The 20,603-nt window shown below is 36.8% G+C and overlaps 1 protein-coding gene and 2 long non-coding RNA genes across 7 annotated transcripts in view; 1 reads left to right on the top strand and 2 right to left on the bottom strand.

Moving 5' to 3' along the window:
- The window catches only part of RAP1GDS1 (Rap1 GTPase-GDP dissociation stimulator 1), an 85,026-nt gene that overhangs the window by 59,904 nt on the left and 4,519 nt on the right, over positions 1-20,603 (top strand). For all 5 annotated transcript variants that reach the window (XM_031609138.2, XM_031609140.2, XM_031609139.2 and 2 more), the window contains 8 exons: positions 7,546-7,674; positions 10,020-10,145; positions 13,050-13,193; positions 13,454-13,585; positions 14,004-14,138; positions 15,552-15,677; positions 16,664-16,803; positions 19,895-20,021. In XM_031609138.2, coding sequence (XP_031464998.1) covers positions 7,546-7,674; positions 10,020-10,145; positions 13,050-13,193; positions 13,454-13,585; positions 14,004-14,138; positions 15,552-15,677; positions 16,664-16,803; positions 19,895-20,021 — 1,059 coding nt within the window. The remainder of the gene's footprint in view (positions 1-7,545; positions 7,675-10,019; positions 10,146-13,049; positions 13,194-13,453; positions 13,586-14,003; positions 14,139-15,551; positions 15,678-16,663; positions 16,804-19,894; positions 20,022-20,603) is intronic.
- Positions 5,275-13,039, bottom strand: LOC149918206 (uncharacterized). The gene is made up of 3 exons (XR_016466120.1): positions 10,900-13,039; positions 10,596-10,701; positions 5,275-7,403 (listed from the first exon to the last, which is right to left on the bottom strand). It is a non-coding gene; the product is annotated as an uncharacterized LOC149918206 (long non-coding RNA).
- Positions 14,426-19,886, bottom strand: LOC149918207 (uncharacterized). Its single transcript, XR_016466123.1, has 3 exons — positions 18,503-19,886; positions 16,850-17,003; positions 14,426-14,883 (listed from the first exon to the last, which is right to left on the bottom strand). It is a non-coding gene; the product is annotated as an uncharacterized LOC149918207 (long non-coding RNA).

Consider the following 20,603-nt stretch of genomic DNA (forward strand, 5'->3'; position numbering starts at 1 on the left):
AACCAAAAAAAGATAAACATTAAAGCCATCTGTAGGTTTATGTTGCAGAAAGTAACACTAAATTATTTTAAAAGATAACCACCTCAATTTACGTATGCAATTTTCTGTTTCTGTACAATTACATTCCAAGAAATACTTGATGTCTTCCTGAGGCAATTCCTAATAGTATAAAGTTTTAAAATCATCATCTGGAATTTTCTTTTATCTAAAAGCAATACATATAGATGCATCATACACCTGAGGAAAAAACAGATTTGCAGAAGTAAACTAGGCTACGTTGCATCCTCTTTTTCATTTAGTATCAAATGGCACTATAATATTGGCTTTTCTCAGGCACACAGTATTGTTTTGTTGATAATCTGGATTAAGGTTTTTCTTAACCATTTTCTCCTTGAGAAATGTATGCAAAACCACATATGGTACCTACGTTACATATGGGGAATAATTTATGTGTATGTCCAGCACTAATCTGTGCCTGCCAGTCTGTGCCTTCACACTAAGTGGAAGTGTTTAGGGGATGGGAGAAGAAAACAAGATAGTAGCTGAAGTTAGAAATCCTAGACCACTGAGGCATAGAAAGTGGTGTTCAACATTAGCTGTACAAATGTCCTGGTATTTTAGTACCTAGTTTCCTTCTGCATGCAAGTGTGGTAATATACCAAGGCAAATTTTGTAGCAATCACTCACTTCCGAGTTTTTCTAAATGGGAATTTTTAAGAAAATGGGTAGAAATGAGGAAAGCTAAATAGAGGCTGTTCTCCTGACTTGTAATGGCACAGATTGCAAACGTAGATAGCTAATCACACTGTTTCTTCAACCATGCTCATCTCCTGATTTGTAGTGCTTTGTCTGATGAAAAAATAGCTTCTTCATTAGCAATTCCCTGTTTCTTTACCATTGTAACTTAGCACTTCCTGTGACTCACTTCCCAAATCTGTGTCCCCAACTCTTCTGCTTTTCAGGAAGGTCCTTAGGCTTAATTTTTTGACCTTTATAGTATAAATTTTTAATCTACTTTAATCTGCTATAGTTTTTCCTCACACATTTTCTGCACCATGTCTCCAGATCTCTCAGCTCTTAGTGTTACCTCTTCACCTGCAAATGCCATTGTTGTATGTGTCTCGTGTCTTTCTCTTGTTCTTGCATTATTTTTCTATCTTCTTTTCCTAGTATCCTAACATTCAAGTATACTTGTTTATAATACTTCTGCCTTAATCAGCAAATAACAACTGTCTAGCTCCTTTATTTCATAGTCTTCAGGAGCTGTTTTTCTTGATGTCTGTGTGTTGTATGTTTCCAAATTTTATAGTGTTAACTCCATTATTTTCTTTGTTTAAACATGTAGAGCAAATATATTTTCGTAAGAAAAAGCTTCCACGTAAAGCTATAAGCTTCCACGATTCTCTGCATTAAGACTAGCAAGCTTCCAGTATATTTGGTAGTTCAAGACAGAGCAGTCCCAAACTGCTGTGCAGAGATACTGAAACAGTTTTGTTTCAGAGACCCAAGTTCTTAGCAAGTCTTCCATAGGTAAACTAATTAGGAGACAAATCTCTGAAACAATAGTTTGACTGTTTTAAACATGGAGTAAATGACTCATCCCATCTAGTAAGCTGGCCTATTCTGATAAAATCTATAAAGCAGTTGTGTAGTTCAGTGATGAGTAGGAGGATTCACTAGCTGTGTTCTCTGCTCTGCTAAAAGACATCTTTCATTTCACATCAACTAACAAACTGATGCAACAGTCAGAGCAGCCACTGAGGCAGGTCAGAAATAGGAAGTACTCCCAGCTCCTAGATCTGGGTGGAGATCTCCACCTCGTGCTAACACCACATCAAGGCAGTATGCTGGAGGCTTACCAACCTTCACCTTCACCCCACATACCTGGTGTCTCTGTAAAGGCTTTCCATAGGGACCCATTGCTATGTTATATAAGACTCATGTCCTGTAGCTCCACTGTAGTCAGTAAATCTGGTAACCACTAAAATGAACGCTGAATAGTCTGCCAAGGAAAAAAAAATATTATAGGATACAATTTTAAGAAGAAAACTCAGTGACTGTACCTGCAGCATGTGTATGGAGAGACAGGTTGGCCTGCTTTCCAGATTTGTTTTAGGAGCCACAAATACAGCTGCACAACTGTTGTGAACTGCTCTAAAAATACTACCTGCCAACCATATTACATTTTCAAGACAATAGTTTATGTCAAATAGGAGCCCAAGAAAACCACTTACTTCCATATATTGCAGCATCAGTTGGATAATATGCTGAGCAAGTGCAATTTTTCACTGACTTGTTAAAGATGAAAACTCAGGTTGCCCTGACGGGGAATTGTACTCACAAATTAGCTGGTGCTGTTTTCACAATTTACTTGCAAAAGCTCAATCCTGTGTTACTTATAAAGAAGACAAACACTGCACTAGTTGTACTGAGGAATGAGAATATGGGATTGTGTCCTAGGGTCTTAGATTGCTTCACCCGTAGTTATGGAAACAAATTGGATGAAAAAAAATATTGGAAGCATGAGGGAAAAAAAGTGTTTCAGTTTTTGGAACAGCACTTTCTGTTTTTACTGTTTCTGTAATCTTTTCCTGCTCAGCATGCTATGTTACCAAGTTACAGGTGGGGACTTTGAAGATTTCCTTACCTTCTCTAGTGACTCACGCTCTCTGAAGTTGCACTAGCTATCCAGATAAGGATGATTAGAGTGCATTTGGTTTAGTTGCATGTAATTATCCGTGAACACCCTAATATTTTCTAATCCTTAGCAATTTATGAGCAAGGAACATATAAATTGTTTATTTGATTCTGAACATTTCACTGTTCACAGTATACTAATTGCCCTCTTTTTACAATAGTGACTGCACTATTTTTAATAGCAATTAACTACCTTATTTTTTTGACGTTAAAGATTCATTCTTAAGAGCTTCACATTTTTTAATGAGCACAGGGCATTTGCCACACATGAATTTTACAAAAATGGCAACTAAAGAGCAGCTATGAGTAATATTTTATTTCCCTAAACAGAGGAATTAATCTAGCATTCTTATCTCTTGTGCTGGTTCTGCAATTATAGCTTCATTCATAATGTCTAAGCTTTAAGATTCTCTTCATAAGGTTCTTGTGCTATCTGCTCATGTTCTAGAATTATTTTTGCCTAATGTCTCTCAGTTCTTTCCTTTGCTTCCTTAGTAGCTTACCATTTCATTAGGTGCTACAATGTTAACAGAACAAACTTGACTTTGGCATCTCTTGCACTTCTTTTAAGCTTAAAAAAAAAAAAAAAAAAAAAAAAAGTGTTCATTTTTAATTGTGTTGCCAGAAAACAGGGATTTTTTGATGGGATACATCCCTTTGTCTTCCGTATAGATTATCTCGATTCTCTCTGCCATAATTCTGTTTTACTAGCGGAATTCAGTCAGAATATCTCATCCCTGCTTTCCATTATTAATTCTCAAAAGGCAGAGTTGCAGGCATGGCTAGGAATGGGACAAGTGTGACACACATTTGTGAATCGTTTTCCTCATGCTGTAATTCTGTTAAGAAGTAAGTCTTGGCAAAAGCCTGTAACAATTCTTTCTTTGTCAAGACATGCAACAGCTGTTCTGGCACCTTTGTGTGTTCAGCATAGCATTGTGCTTCTCCCATTCTGAAGACATATTGTTACATATAGTCTCTGTATAGCTATGGATCTGCTTAACAGCAAGAGGCAAAGCAGGCTTGGATAAAGAGTGAAAAACTAGCAACTAATAATCATATGCAAACAGCCACATAAAAGAGTTAGTGACAAATGGTTATTCTGCAGTTATCATAATCCTGTAGGCTAAAACTAGTTACAAGTTAATGGGATTAATCTGTAAAGTAGCTAATTGTCTCATGAGATTTGCAGAACAGACCATGAAAGTACTTTTAAAGAAATGTAGAAGTGGTTGAGAATTAGGTCAATTGGATTCTTAGGTAGTCAAATTATAGATCAGAAATCAACTGGCTACAGTATGCACGTGTGAAACAACAGAGAAAAAATAATTCTGTTTATAGACTACTTTCTCATTTCATTTCATATTAAAATTCAGTCTGTCGAGGTTGTCTATTTCACTCAGTGCCTTTTTAAGATGTAAAGTGATGATGTTAAGTCATAAAACTGCCAACCTTTTCCTATTATCACAAAACTCTCAGTGACTGGAATGAAGGCTGGGGACTGTCTTGCATTGTTTACTGTCTGCAGAATCTATGTCAATACACAAAGAATGAAAGGGAGACTTACTGCTCCATGATAATAGTCTAATAGCAGTATTTCAGCAATGCTTCCTTCTAAAACTTAACTTTGCTAATTTTCATGCTTGCCATAGTTTTTGTTTCATTTCATCACTGCTGTATAGTGTGCTTTCAAAATCTAAATATACTTTAAATGCAAAGAAACCTAAAGCATGTAAAATGAGGTTGTTTTTTTTTTTTAAGGTAGCAATATAATTTGCTATATAATTACTTAAATTGATGCGATGATAGCAAGCAGGTTTTTGTAGGTTATTAACTTATGCCACCTATTTGTAGATTTTCCTTTAGTGATATAATCACTTAGTAATGAAACATGATGACTGGATGTTTTCTGAAATTTTGTCCAACATCAAGCAGTAGCCTAAATCAGCATTTTGAATTCAAATGCCCCCAGTAAAGTTCTCAATTTGGGATATTCTCCTCAGATCTTACTCTTTGGAGTTTCCATGTGTGTCATCGAAGGACACGGAGCCATTGAAATTCAAGTTTTAGGTAGGTAACTATTTGTGCTGGCGCATGTATTGATTGCCTTTTATCTACCTGTATATGCATCTGTGCAGCATCACTATCAGTGCTTTTCAGCCCCAAGAAAACACAGGCATTTTTCCAGTGCAATATTTGATAGCAATATAATGAGAGAGTTTCTTTTCTGACTTTAAGTCAAATTCTGAAGAGGCATTCAGGTTTTCATGCTTCCTGTTCAGCATGCATCCAGCTCTGCTTAGGAAGCTGATAGAAATGCTGTTTCATCCTGAGACGTGATGTTGCCTGGCCTTGAGCTTTAGTTCAGCCCTACATCAGACAGCTGCTTGTAGGACAGATGCATGTTTCCCCTGAGGTTGCCTCCTGCTCTAATAAGGCCCTAGCACTTTCATGCAGTGAAGAGCTGAGGTTACGCAGTTATTCCAGGTTTTGCCTCCCACGTGGCTTCGTGACTCATGAGGTTGTCCTGTCTTTGTGAGGAAAAAGTATATCCTTCTGCTTACTGTGGTAAGACATCGATATTAAGCCCAGATTTTACCAAAAAAGGCAATTCCTGTTCAAGCTTTTCTACGCTGTAGGCTAGTCCTATACTCAGGTGCTATTCTTCCACACCAGGAAAAAAAGATGGCATGGAGTCAGATACAATATGTGACTTTTGACCTAGTACAATTATTCCTTGATGGTATATTTTCTTTTTCCTTTATTCCTCTTTAGGAATAATGGAGTCCTTTAAACTCATGCGCTCCATGCTCTCTTAAACAATATATCCTTCCATTTGGCTCTTAAGATTCCTTTTTCCTTTCAAGGATGGATATAATTTGCTTTTTGCCCCTTAGATTTTTTCTATCTACTGTGTTAAAAAAAAAAAAAAAAAAAAAGCACTACTCACAATACAGAGTTTATGTTTCTGATGTCAGAACACTTTGCTAAATGAAGCCCGTAGAGATTACTCAAAGAGATAGAAGCATAGTCTAGTAATGAAGCAACTTCTTTTCACATAATTTTCTATGGCATTCGTCGTTTGTGTCTTTGTTCTCCTGCTCTCCATGACTACCATTTTTCCTTCACAATTTTTAAGCACCTGCAAGGGACAATCAAAAATCAAGGAGAAAAACAGATTATTTACCAGTAACTTGAGTTCTCCTACACAAACATTTTCTCCACAGAATCATTCCAGTTCCCTCTCTCAGTTTTTTGATTCAGAGTTAGATCTTTACAGTGAGTTTGGAATGAAATAGGAGGCGTTGTAGTGACTCACACATCTGCTGGAGGTAAAATGGCATTCAATGCATGCGCTAGTGCAATCTGTACTTACCTGAAATTTGACAACTTCAACAGCTCTTTGATGTCTCAGATGGTGTTCTCATATATTTATCTAAAGATTATGAATCTATGGAAGAGGTAACATCCCCTCCCTAAAAAAAAAAAAAAAAAAAAGGAAATTCAGTTACTGGTCAGTAATACAGTTTTATTAAAGATATCATGCCATAAGAATTCCTGTTCGTCCCCAATAACCTGTAATAACTGCGACATTAACTTATTTAGTACATCAAATTGATTATTATTCAAAGAATGTATTATACCAAATATAAATAAACTAAACATTCCAGAATCTTTTCATAATTTTTATTAATGAAAATTTCAAAACACACAGGGCAGAATCTGGAAGATAAAGAGATTTCTGAGCACATGAGATGATACTAAGTCCACTAGACTTCAGCTATAAGATGTTTTTATCTTCCTATAAAAATCTGAAGTTTCTGTGGCTCTGATTCCACAGAAATAAAACCTCCAATTGATTTCAGCTGCTCAGGAAAAAAAAAAAAAAAAAAGAGAGAGAGAGAGAGAACTCCCCTGTAGGTCTTGATCCAAAGTTAAATGAAGAAATAGAATTCTGCTGAATTCACTAGGCTTTGGATCGTACAACATTAAAATGTAGTTGAAGTGCCTAAAAATAGAGGAAAAGAGATACTTAGGAAATCTACTAAATATCTGGTATGTTCACGTCTGCTTCATTCTATTCAACTGTGAAACAATGTTTTTCTTCTTTGCTGTGTTATAGGTAATGTTCAAGATAAAATATGGTTATAAATAATCCTTTAAAACAATCATGTTTCTGCCTAACCATCAAAGCATCTTTCTATTTGCAGACATCTAGGAGCAATAACTTTCTTACTTGTAAATACTATAAGCTTCCATCCTATGCAAGAAATTATCAGAATGGCTTCTAAGGACTTTTCTTAAACCTTCCATTTTTTGTCTTTATTAAACTTTCTTTTTTCTCAAGCTCCTCATAATCTACATTGTGACTTCCTATGTTTATAAAACTTCTCATGTTTATTTCAGTGCCAGTTTATATTCATTCTACTTTTAATTTTCCAGTTTTTATCTTTAAGGGAAAACAGTTGATAGAACTATGCTTTTAAATAAATAAGTTTCTCACTGACGTAGTTTTGTTTTATTTTACTCAGCTAGTCTCAGTCAGCTAAGACTCAAACCCAACTATGTTAGGAGCCACAATGTTACCATTAGCTGCATAATTAACTTACCTTACCACCAGAGCAGGAGGGAACAATTACAAGAATATAACCCATCGCCAGGGGAAAAGGGAAGTCTGAGTCCATATCCCATGTCTGGACCAAATCCTAGTGTAAAATAGTAGAGGAGACAGCCATTTTAATACTGCTTAGCCTAGGAGTTACTCAGCGTGAAAAATGTTGTTCTGATGTAAATAACAGTAGTATAGACACTAATACTAACTCTTTGTTGTGCTTTCTTTTTACATAGATACCCTGCAATCACAGCTTATCAATATGGGTGTTATTCCTACATTAGTGAAATTGTTGGGTATTCATTGCCAAAATGCAGCTCTGACAGAGATGTGCCTTGTTGCTTTTGGCAATTTAGCAGAACTTGGTAAGTCCACAACATTCATCTCAAACTTAGATCCAGTTTTTTAAAGTTCATTCTTATGATTAACAGAAGTCTTGCCTCATTGCATTCCTACTGGTACATTCAAAATTTAAAGCAAGCAATTTCTGCTTCTTACCTCTGAAATCCATAGTTGTCTCTTTTACCTTCAGTAACTCAGATTTATTTGGGTACTTAGTATACTTTCTGTTTTATACTAACGTTCTTCAGCGCAACTAGGCACATTCTAAATCATCTAAATTTCCTGAACACTGCTATTTATAGTGAATTATTTGTTAATAATATAAATAATATATCCTGGTGCAGCTCCACAAAGTTCTATCAGGATTAAATTTGCCCATGGAATTCACTGAGTGAAACTGAAACAGGCACAGTTCATAACTCTGTTTGTACAATATTCTTTTAGGCACTGAACTTTAACATATGCTAGACTACATACTTGCATGTACATGACAGAGATTGTGTTTTTTAACAAGTTTGTGTACTACTTCATTTAATCTGAAGTTTCTGATGATACTTTAATCCAATAGGTTTTTATTGGGATTCAACAAGGTGTAAATCAACAGGTTGTTAGGGCCTGTGTTTTATCACTTGTATTTTACATTGGTGTTGATCTTTTACAAACCTATTTGGTCAAATTTTAGTCCTATTTATTCATTTTTTTATTTACTCTAGAGTGTAATAATATAGCAGCTGGGATTACCATCCTCCATTTCTAAGGACATCCTGTGGTTCAGAATAGGAAAAAGATATCTGTGAGTTGGAATTATTTGAAGATCTGAAATTATTCAAACTGTCCTACATTCATAGTTTTGAAGACCAGAGAGAATATTATGTACCCATCTAGTCTGGTCACACACATAATGCCTTTATTCATAGAAGGAAAGTTTGCAGAATAAAACAACAGAAAGATTCATCATTAGCACCAAAGAAATGAATAGATCACAGATCTTCAAGACAAGCACTAACATATTCTGTCTGTACAGTAAAAAGAAATGTAATACAACCTTTGCTTGAAATTCTTCTGTTACTAAAACACAACAAAATCATAAAGATATTAAATATGATACTGAGAACTACATTTTCTTTCCCTCTTTGGGAACAGCCAGCACTGGCCAGCTGGGCAACAAACACGGGAAAGGAGCTTAAAGCAGCTGCTTCCATTCCTGTTCCTGCACGGTGAAAAGCTGCTTGTTCTTTAAGATTGACACAAAATTAATTTAGCTTTTAATACTTAAATCTCCCTTAAGCAATAGTTTAGCCAATCACACTGCATTTGTAATATTTGATTTTTGCCATGTAACTTCAGGGAATTTTATTGTCAGGTTGTCATCTTTCATCACTTAAAAGTGACAACTGCATTCTACAGATCCCATGAGAAGCATTATATGAAACTGTGTCAAAGTAGGACGAAAAAAAAACCACAATTGAGAGAGTGGTGGTGCTTTTCAAATACCAAAAAGGTCAAAAATCCACTTAGAATATGCACTACAGTCATATATATTGAAAATCAACAATGGGATGTGCACAATAGAGGGTAGGTCTGCAGTTTATGCTTTTTCCCAGTCCTTGATCAATTCTACATTAAAATAATCTCTAACCATCCACTAGAGCGTTAGCAAAGGTGCTGGAAGATTTAATTACAGATGGCCCTCAGGAGGTGGCAACTGGAGAACGCAGAACACCAGTCCCACCATCTGCATCCCTTGTAAAACTGCCAGATAGGAGGAATCAGATACAGGCAATAGAATCAGATGCTTCTGTTGAATCCACAACACATAAAAAACCATAATCCGATGAATAACCTCCTTGTGGCCACCTTGCCTAGTTGTAAAGCTGTGTTATGCTATCTGTGCAGTATGAAACAGCCTTGCAACAGCCATGCACAGATTTTAAAGGAAATGTCGCTGTCACAAGACCATGTAAACACTAAAACTTTCAGTATGACTCTTATCTCTCCTAGGGAAAATACAGTATACGATCTGTTAGTTTTCCTCTTAAGCTGGGGATAATAAAATACCATCTTTATTTTTGTAATGTTACTGTTTCTATAGCTACCTTTACATTCTCTTGGGCAGAAACAGCCCCAACAGCCTTGATCATGTACATAGATCTTTTTGAACAGCCTTATTCATAATTGAAGGCAGTACATTTGCTTTAAAGCATTAGACTATTTTTTTCCTTGTTGTGACAAACATGAGTCTATTGTTCTTGCCTATGAAGTGCATTATTAGTCATCTCACTGAGTAAACCTGGTAAAAAGAGAGAAAAAAAATCATCCTAGCTTTTGATTTGGTTTGTTTACTTGATAGAGAACTTTTGCTTTGCAGAGTCAAGCAAAGAGCAGTTTGCCTACACAAACATTGCTGAAGAGCTTGTGAAACTGTTCAAGAAGCAAGTAGAGCATGATAAAAAAGAGATGATCTTTGAAGTTTTGGCTCCCCTAGCAGAAAACGGTGAGCATTTGATTTTTTATTTTTTTTTATCTTACAGTATTTTTAATTTACAAAAAAAAGAAAAAAAGAAAGAAGAATGGATATGTTTGTCTCTCTCAGGGACTAACCTTGTCTGGCAGTCCTCAGGGTTGATCTATGTGATGACAGTTTCAGCAGAAGTGAATATTTTAACTGTCTGAGCACATGACAGGGGCCTACAAATTGCTGATACTGATTCCACCTCTGATTCAGTCTGCATGTTATATTTTATTTCCTCCTACCTGCAGTGGGACTATCAAAAGCAGATTTTCTTTCTTTCTTATAGAAGAGTTTACAGCATTTATCTACAGAATACTGTGAATATCAGAGATACCCATCAGAGCTGTTACTCTCACTTCAGCATTGTATTCTTATCCTATGAGCATGATGTATTTGCTTTATAAGTTGCTTTTTAAAATCAGTGGCACTTACTATTGATTGTTACTTCTCTGAAGTAGCCAGCGGGTTTCTCTGTGAAATACAGAGAGCTCCATTTCCCCCTGAAAGCTCATGAGAGGCTGCCACAGTTCCGTAAGTCCTGAGGAGCAACAGAATAGGCACAACCATTGGCTGAAGTGTTCATAGTCCGTTGCAGCACCAATAAATCAGTCACTACATCATCTACTGGGATCTCAGAACCCCCCCCCCCCCCCCCCCCCAACAGCTTAATTTCCTATGGAAATATTTTTGCAAGGGACATGTTAGTTGCAGAGCTAGGAGGATATTCTTTGCTTACTTTTCATTGGGAAATCATTTACACTGAGTTTGGTGTTTGATGAAATACATTATCATCAGCCTCAGGAGACTGAAGTTTGTAGTCTGGCTTGAGCAGTGAATGACAGTGACACATGCAGGACCACCCCTCCAGCACGTTCCTCTGAAAAGATTCACAGGCGTTTGTATAACCTTCTATCTGCCCTTAAGGGAAACCAAAACATCAATTAACCTGAGGAGCAGGGTATGAAAGATACAGTATTTGATGGCTCTATACTTCTTCATCACCTCAGCATTAGAACTTGCTGAAATGGAATAAATTCTTAGAAGATAATTGTAGACTCAGAAAATTTAAGTTTCATCCTACTCTTTTCAGTATAAATCAAGACACATTTTGACTTCAATTTGAAGATGTAATAATGTCTACTTTTGGCAGGTCCTTTGTCTTTTATTGCAAGTTATATGTAAAATAGGATTCCTTATTTTCAGTTCTGAAAATGTACATTTTGCCAAAATACATTCATTTATTATATAATTACTAGAAGCAGCTCTAAGAAGTTCCAACCTTGGAGACTGACACAGAATTACTCTAACATTCTGTGACTTCAACATATGTCATTTCAAAAGCTTCATTTTTATCTGTTTTACAGTCACAGTAAACTTTGATAGGTTTACTGTTACTGAATCTAACTCAGCTGCTTGCACTATGAGGCAGTCAACTGAACTCTTCCACTGTGAAGCCAAGGCATACCTAAATGAGTGTGAGACCACTGCGCTAGTGCTGTTAGGTGCTTTTGATTATAGATCATTGACAACCAACCATTAGGCAAAAACATCTAGATGAACTATTGGCAGAGTAGATTGAGGAGGGTTTTCTTGTTTGTTTGGGTGGTGGAGGGGTGTTACTGTTCGGGTGTTTTTGTTCTGCTTTTTTAAGGACACAGATGTAGCAACTTCTACTTCAAGTCACAGCACCTTGATATACTATAACTAGATTGCTGCTGGTTTTCAACTGCTCTGGGAGAAACAATTTTACTCAGACACAAAGCTGAGCAACAGCAGTAAATAGACAGAATCAGGCACATCCTTCAACAAAGAGATGGGACATTTTTCCTCACCCAACTGTTGCTTGTAAATTGTATGAAAAAATTACTTTCACAGGTTTGGCCTTTAAAAATATTTTAACTTGAGCTAAGCTCCTTACACCATCTCATGCAGAAAAGGTCCATATAAATGGCTATTATTTACATTTCTGCTGATCTTTGAGACTATGCTCTCTGAAGTCAGGATGCAAAACTAATGGAATCACTTTCATGTAATAAAAAGAGCTGGCAGAGCATCAGGTGATTTGCCATTCTAACTTAACAGGAAGGGAATTATGTATTATGTATGTATAAAGAGGGAGATATCCAGCTCTAAATTCACAGGGAAAAAAAAAAAAGGTTAAATATTGTGTTCTAGAGACAGAAAAAAGTATTGCTTCCAAATCTTATACTGCTACCTAAACAACCCATTCATCACTTTCCTTAGTTACTAGAAGTGAGGCTTAACAGAGAATGAGCTTGCTTCAGCAGTTTCCAGCTTTTTTTTTTTTTTTATCATAACAAATTTCTCTCCCAGCCCAGACTGCTGGATTTGGCCTTTTTGTACTCCTGAAGCCCTTGGAAAAGAGACCAAAATCTTGGCTCAGCTGAAAGCTTGCTCTGAAATGTCATTTTTAGAAAATCTGTATTTTGTACTTGCACGTCTCATTGAATTCAGTGGCTCTTCTGTACACAAAACAGAAGATGCACTCCTAGGTTGGTTCTGCAACTGAGTCCAAATTCTTTGGAGAGCCCAAGCATAGCCTGTATGAGTGTGCTGTGTGAGGAGCAAGATGTCAGATAATTTCTGCAAAGAAATATGCTCATTTTGAGAAGAGCAGCTCCACACTGCTTTACAGTGCATAATGCGGTCTAAGGGCAGTCCAGAGCTGGGGGTGCACACCTCCTAGTTGAATTATGATGGAAGTTGGCCCTAAGAATGCACAATAAAAAAAAAGTGTGGTTTTAGCTACACAAGTTCTTAGTGAAACACTTAACATTGCTACTAGTTTTGGCTGTTCTGCATGTATGTACAATGGGTGTATTTTAAATTATAATGTTGACTCCTCCTATCCATGCTATTTCACAGATGTCATAAAACTGCAGCTGGTTGAAGCAGGCTTGGTGGAGTGCTTACTTGAGATTGTCCAGAAGACTGTCGACAGTGACAAAGAGGATGATGTTGCAGAGCTTAAAACAGCTTCTGATCTTATGGTTTTGTTACTGCTTGGAGGTAAGTACAGTGTGTCACTTCTGCAAAGCAACAGCAGACACATCTGTCATTTGGCTGCTGAATGTTACTACTTATTAAGCAATTTTCAAATAACCTAAAGAACCTGGCATTTAACATTTAGTAGGTTACCTTAGATTTCATCTGTCATCGAATTCTGGACTGGACTGATTGCAGCAAAGGTAGTAGAGCTTGACAAATATAAAGAAAATAATTTTCCCTAACATTTCTTTGGCTTGCTGACTATCTGCTTTTTATCCCAGATGAATCCATGCAAAAGTTATTTGAAGGAGGAAAAGGCAGTGTGTTCCAGAGAGTACTTTCATGGATTCCTTCCAACAGCCATCAGCTACAACTTGCGGGAGCATTGGCTATTGCAAATTTTGCCAGAAATGGTAAGAATACTCCAGAGTATCTTATTTGTGTTTAACTGTGCCCTTCTATCATGCTACATCTGTACAGATACAAAGAAAAGGTGTACACCCTTGTAAAGCTGGAAGCAAACTGTATAGCAACATCAGTAATTTCATATTTCACTAGCCTGAAAAGCATTACATCTATTTTAAGAAATAATAATGAAAAAAAAAAAAAAAAAAGTTTCACATTTATAATAGATGTATAGGGAATTTCTGCCTTCTGCAGTACTTCTTCTATCACTGTTCTAGATTTATCATGAGCACCACAAATCCCATTGACAATGGTGGTCAAACATTCCAACAATAATATCTAGAAAGGAGCAGGCAACTGAAACTTCTGTTCTTAAAAAGCATTCAAAATCTTTCATTCACAAATGACTTGTCTCATCTTGCACAGACGGAAACTGTATCCATATGGTGGATAATGGCATAGTTCAAAAGCTGATGGATCTGCTAGACAGACATGTGGAGGATGGAAATGTAACTGTGCAACATGCAGCTCTGAGCGCACTCAGAAACCTGGCTATTCCTGGTAAGCCTCCCTTTGCGCTGCTACCTACCCAAGGAGAAATTCTGTTGTCTTGCCTTTATAGCTTTTGCAAGTGATAGTAAGTAGCATTTTTAAGTACGTCACAGATCTATCAGCCATCTTTTGACACTTTGAATCCACAGTCTCATCCCCACCAAGGAAAGGGCAGGGAGCCAAGGCCTCAGGAAGGCAGAGCACTGCTTTTTGTTTGTTTGTTTTTGTTTCACTTGAGTTCTCTTTCACAGCCCAAGGTCCCCACCAGACAACAGTGAGGAATATATTGAAACACTGCATCCCCCTCTAACTTCCTAAAGCTTTGACTATTCAGAAGGTAGAGCTGGAGGTGAGCTGTTAGAATAGCCGGTCTGTTCTGATTAGTTACTGTTTGGAGGCAATGGACTGAATGCTAATTTTGTCATTTTTAATAACTTCATTTGTGACTTTTGATTATGCAAACATAAGAGGCAGAGTATGTGCACATAAAACCCAAACAAATCTACAATACTTGTTTATGCTTTCTAATACAAAGCCACAAAATAATTCTTTCATCCATTTAACCTTATTTTACTATTTTCAGTTTTGACAAACAGTAACTTTCTAAAAATGATTGTGCATACATATTAAACCCATGCAGCTTTTGTGCTACACCATTTGCTTACCTTGCTTAGGTAATTCTGTTAGCTTGCATCAGTTCGAAAGCTTCCCTGTAGCCTGTGCTCAAGAATATCAGCCAGAGACCTACACAGGACTTAATGAATGTCAATATAGAAAAATGAGTAAGGAGTAAATGGCCCCATTGATGAACTGCTTGCTAAATGCTACTCTGAAAAGAAATAAACATTTTTTAACTATAATATTGGATCAAGTTTGCACCTTACATAGATTTCAGGGAGCTCCATGGAAGCAGAGAACTTAGACTAGTGATAAGGATGAAGGAGAGCTCGGGCAGGCCACAGTGTTGCTTGTATTGAATATTGCAAGTGGGGAGAGGTCACTCTGCTAATTGGATGCTTTAGTTCCCTTTCCTATATGAAAGAGAAAAGTGTTGTTGGGACTCAGAGAAGTATCCCCATATTTTGGGGTGTAGGTAAGTACTGGCCTGGGCTTCTGCTTGGTTCATTTTGTGGAGGACTCCTTTCCTAAGATGTGGTGGGGAAGTCTGGTTTCCATGTTTACAGTGAACACTGGAGGTTACAAGTGCATGCTGGGATAAGGCACTTCATTTCACACGTGTGTCTCAGCAACCACAACATCTTTCGTACAACACAGCATTGTCAGCACACACTCGTGTTCCTGAAGTCTGTGTTCACAAGCTATTTTTCAAACTGTCTGAAAAACTGCACCAAGTCTGTCTTGGAAATAAAATGCATCTTCCAAAAATGTTCTCCAGATCATTCCTGTTCTTTATTCATGCAGTTGTAAATAAGGCTAAGATGCTATCAGCTGGCGTTGCAGAAGCAGTATTGAAATTTCTCAGATCGGAGATGCCCCCTGTTCAGTTCAAGCTGCTGGGAACATTACGAATGTTAATAGATGCACAAGGTAAAAATAAACTGTTCTCTATGTTAAGTGATTCACTTTGGTTTAGTCTGTGATATACTGCTAAAACTCTTACACAAGAGAAGCAGAGGATTTTTGTTTGTTTGTTTTATTCCTCAAGTTTTGGAATAAATACATCTACAAAGGGAGAGAAAAATGTGGGTTGTTTTTTTTCCACTCAGAACTCCCAATCTGAGTACAAGGGCCCTCAGAATAGATGTCAAATGCTTATTTACTTTCATATTTCAAACCGCTCCTACACTGTCACAATGTGAGAATGCACTGAGGTGTGGGAGTTGTAAGCTACCACTCCAGTTTTGCTGTTCACTTGCTGCATTTTCTAGCTGTACTGAGCTTCTTGGAACTACTAATACACTTACTAAATGATAAGTTGCAATTTCAAAATGACCAAACACCTTTCAGTTCTGCAGCTTATTCTGTACCTAGAATGTGTATTTTTGAAATTAATATCTGTTAAGTTATTAATGAAATAAATCACCAAATTGTTTTCAACCTTGTGCAGCAGCAGATTTCTGGGGGAAAAAAGGAAATCAAAAGCAACCTCAGAACATTGTAGTTTACCACACCTATTAGCTATTCTATTTCTATGAATAGAAATTCATTGAAGAAACTTATGCAACCTATCACGTACAAGATTTAACTGATGACAGTGGTCCTTTAAATTTTTTAACTAGTTCAACTGGATTGTGGCATTACCTGTATTTTCTCTGCTGTTAGTCAATGCATAAAGTTCAAACTGGGCTGAGTTAACTGAGTTTTACTTGGGAACTGGGTATGAGTGTTTCTGATATTTGTGTCCATTTTGACTGGCTTTAATTGCTTCCATCCAACTTAGATTTTTCACACAGTACAAGCTGGCAAATTTCTACTTAAACTCCTTTTAGTAAGTAACTTTCAGCTTATTTTTCTAGTGCTTGCTTAAAAAATGACAACTTCTCTGTTGTGTTGTTGGCTCTGGCAATATGTAGCAGAAGCAGCTGAACAACTGGGAAAAAATGCAAAACTGGTGGAACGATTGGTGGAGTGGTGTGAAGCAAAGGATCATGCAGGTGTGATGGGAGAATCAAACAGACTACTTTCTGCACTTATACGACACAGCAAATCTAAAGTAAGTTAGTGGTGAAAAAGCTCAGCTTGTAAAAACGAAGAGTTACCTCTGCACTTCATGCTGTTGGCAGCCAAAGCCTCTGGTATCTAAGTCTTGTTGAGAGTTAAATTGGTTGATTTCCTATTTCATATCCTCTCAGCCTCCAGGACCTGCCACTTCGACAGAAGCACCAGGTTTAAACACTCACTGGAACTATGTAGCTAAAAAAATACAGAAGCCAGTCAAGGAACACTGTTAGAGTGCATACAGTTAAGTCTCAACGTGTTAGCATTTGCTCTGTATCCAGCAGAAATTCAGCGTGCCATATTTTCTACTTAATGATAACTTATAAAGAGTCATTACATTCAGTTATGATGATGTTGCTATATAGATATGTATCAAATTACTGAGATCCAGAAATAGGCTGCTCTTTTATGTGGTGTTTCAGAGTTTTAAGATTTTAACAGACTATTAGAAATGATCCTCTTCTCTGAATTCTATCAGAAGCTCGCCTGTACATGGTACAAGGTATGACATTAAGAGAAACTGTGACCAGTAAGTTTTGTCTCACCCATTACCTGTGTATCAACTTATACATAAACAGTTAAGAGTTAACCAAGTTATAAGATCCAAGCACATCCAAGTCTTCAGTCTTTGCTCAGGGGGAAGATTAGATGAAACAGAGCCTTAGAAAGAACACATGCACCTCCCCTACAACCAATCTACTCCAGGCTCTGACTTCATTGGCCGAGCTCACTGATACGAACCTAGGTTGCATCGTGACTGAGCTTAAAAGTAAGTAGCGTGATGTGGAGAACTCAGACCAACAGTGACTTCTTCATTTGTTCATGGTGTTTGCAAAGTGAAAAACAATCTGCCATGTCTCCACAAAAACAAATCAATAGGACTTACAGAGACCTAAACCTTCTCTGATTTCTAGATTACTGTCTCCTGCTAGTGCTCATTCTCCATTTTATGTCCAGTTTTTGATTTTCAGTTTCAATCTATGTCCAGTTTTCCCACTTCAAATTCTATTCCTTCCCCTTGTACCACCTACAATATGCCATGTGTAGATGGTGTAAGAAGGCACAGATGCAAGGTTATTAATACTCTCTACAAGAAAACAGAATTTAATCCTAAATGCAGAGACACAATTAATGGCTTGAAATAGATATTAAGATGGCACTTAATGGAATTATCACAGTTTAATTTCTTCGTGGTTTAGGTACTTACAGGAGAAACTTCTTTGGTAGAAGAAAACAGCCTGAGAAGGTTGCTGGTTTTCTTTTAATGCATTTACTGCCCTCTAGGTTTGGATTATGGACATAACTGGTTCCATAGCACACATTAGATTTGAAATCATATTTTATTTCATAGTACTTGGGCTAATATTGAGAAAGGCAGCATTGGTTTAGGAACTACTGTTCTAACTCAGAAGTACATACTTCCTTTGTTAAGTTGCACGAGCACCCAAACCTGACTCAGCTGACTTATCACCTCTTACCTGCTTGGCACTGCCATTTTGAAGGCAGTGTTCAACTACAGTCATTAAAATTTTGATGTCAAGACAGATAGCCAAAATTCCCCACAAAGTCAAACAGAAATTAGCAGCTCCCAGAGTACTCCAAGAAGTCTCAAAGTCACTTTGGAGTTCCACCAGAAAAAATCACAAGTGAGAAGAACTATCCTTGCAAGTAGGAAAAAATATAGAACTACTTACATACTTGCAGACGTGACACAATTTAAAAACGTTTTTTTCTGAATGACAAATTCTTGAGTCAATAGGTTGTAACTTGTGCCACAAGGATCTTCAAGTATCTTCAATGTGATCATAAGTATTTCAATTTTCAAGGTTGTGATCATATTGTGTCTTTTTCCTTGCACAAAGAATGTCACCACACAGTCTGTGCAAACACTGAAACAAATTATTCTAAACACACATATCAGTTAATGAGCTGGGCTTGTGGTTGGAATTGGAAAGGGACATGTGCTTTAAATGGAAATTCAGTGGGCTTATAAATTTAAATTGGATTCTTATTTCAAGAAACAACTACTGCTTCAAATCATTGCATCCACAGAACAAATAAAAAAATAAATTAAAAAGGCAAACCACATTTTCTTGGAGAGTTGCTCCTTGGCATGCAAAGTTACCTGACTTCCAGGAAAACAATTTTCAAGTATTTTTTGTGCACATAATGATGAAAATTTGCTTTATGTGCAAACTAGCTTTTTAATGATAGCATACAAGTAATCAAAATGCATACACCAGAGATTTTTATTCACCCTTCATTACATATGTAATGCAGATCAAATTTTGAACTTGAAAAGAGAATCCTGCTTGCATATATTTAAACTGTTTAAAGTCACTTAACCCACCCAGCATTTTTATTTCCTAGATCTTAGTCAACAGTCCATTTTAATTGCTGGCTTTAGAACAAAAACTGACTCATCAGTATCTCATAACTGTCCTTTCCTAACCTGCCTCATATTTGAAGCATAAATCTACAATATTTCAAGAGAACATTATTCATATTTCTACCTAATTCTAAATTCTAGTATACAATTTCTATTAAGTAGAAGATATATTTGTGATCTCACCTCTCTGAACTTCTGGAAGAAACTAAAAATCCATGGAGAGATGAAGACATCTGGATGCCAACATTATTAAACTGTATTCTTGTATTTCCTTATCTCAATTACAGAATTTTTTGGGTGGGTTTGATAAGCTGCCCTCAACATGACAACATAAAGGGAAAAATTAATAAATTTTGAACACCAGCTAAGTTCAAACACAGCAAAGGGTACTCACTGTTAGGCAACTAACCATCTGCCATAAGAACTGAAGTTATAGATGGTAACTTGGAAAAATATGTCTCTTAAATATGGTTAACTGGCTTGGTTGAATAAGTTCTATATTATAATTGCCGAGTTAACGGCAGATTATTTGTAGGTTCACATGCACATACGTTTACATGTAACGTGATTAAATGTGCATATAAGCAATGGGTATCCTTACCACGATAACTTTGTTTAAATGCAATATGTAATGTATAAAATGTTTAAACTTTGTATGTAATGCAGAATTTTTTCATTACTGTGCCATTTATTTTAGGATGTAATTAGGACGATTGTACAGAGCGGTGGCATCAAGCATTTAGTAACCATGGCAACCAGCGAACATGTAATAATGCAAAACGAAGCTCTCGTTGCACTGGCACTAATAGCAGCTTTAGAGTTAGGTGAGTATCCCCTTAGCTAACTCTGCCTGAGCACAGCTCAAAAGAAACCCTACAGGGAGTGTCCTGTGAGTTTATTTTGCAATGTAGAACAGGCTGCTGCTTCCATCTCCTTTTTCGTTGCATGGAAATACACGGCAATTCATGCAAAGAAATAGGCAAGAAATAAGTTTATGCAGAAAATTGAAGTTTGCTGGTTATACTATATCTACTTCTCTGATAGGTGATCACAGAATCTAGAACAACCTCCATGAGATTTCAGATAAAATCTAATAGTAATTTAGAGTGGAAACTATGTGACTGAGGCCTGTGTACACTGAAATGACCAATCCCCTCTTGAAAGGGCTTATCAAAGTAAAGCTTTCACTTACCTCATTAGTGGGAGCTAAAGAATACGTATAGAGGTAGATGAGGCCCCCAAATATGTTAAATTCCACAATAGATGGAAATAGATGCTAGAGTTGCCATATGAAGGCAGAGATGGTTACATGCCTCAGCTTCATAGAATAGCATAGGTTGGAAGGTATCTTAAAGATAACCACTTCCACCCCCTCCTGCCATGGGCAGGGCTGTAAACCACTAGAT

This window comes from Phasianus colchicus, chromosome 4, assembly GCF_987193195.1.
Source record: "Phasianus colchicus chromosome 4, bPhaCol1.hap1.1, whole genome shotgun sequence".
Lineage (NCBI taxonomy): Eukaryota > Metazoa > Chordata > Aves > Galliformes > Phasianidae > Phasianus > Phasianus colchicus.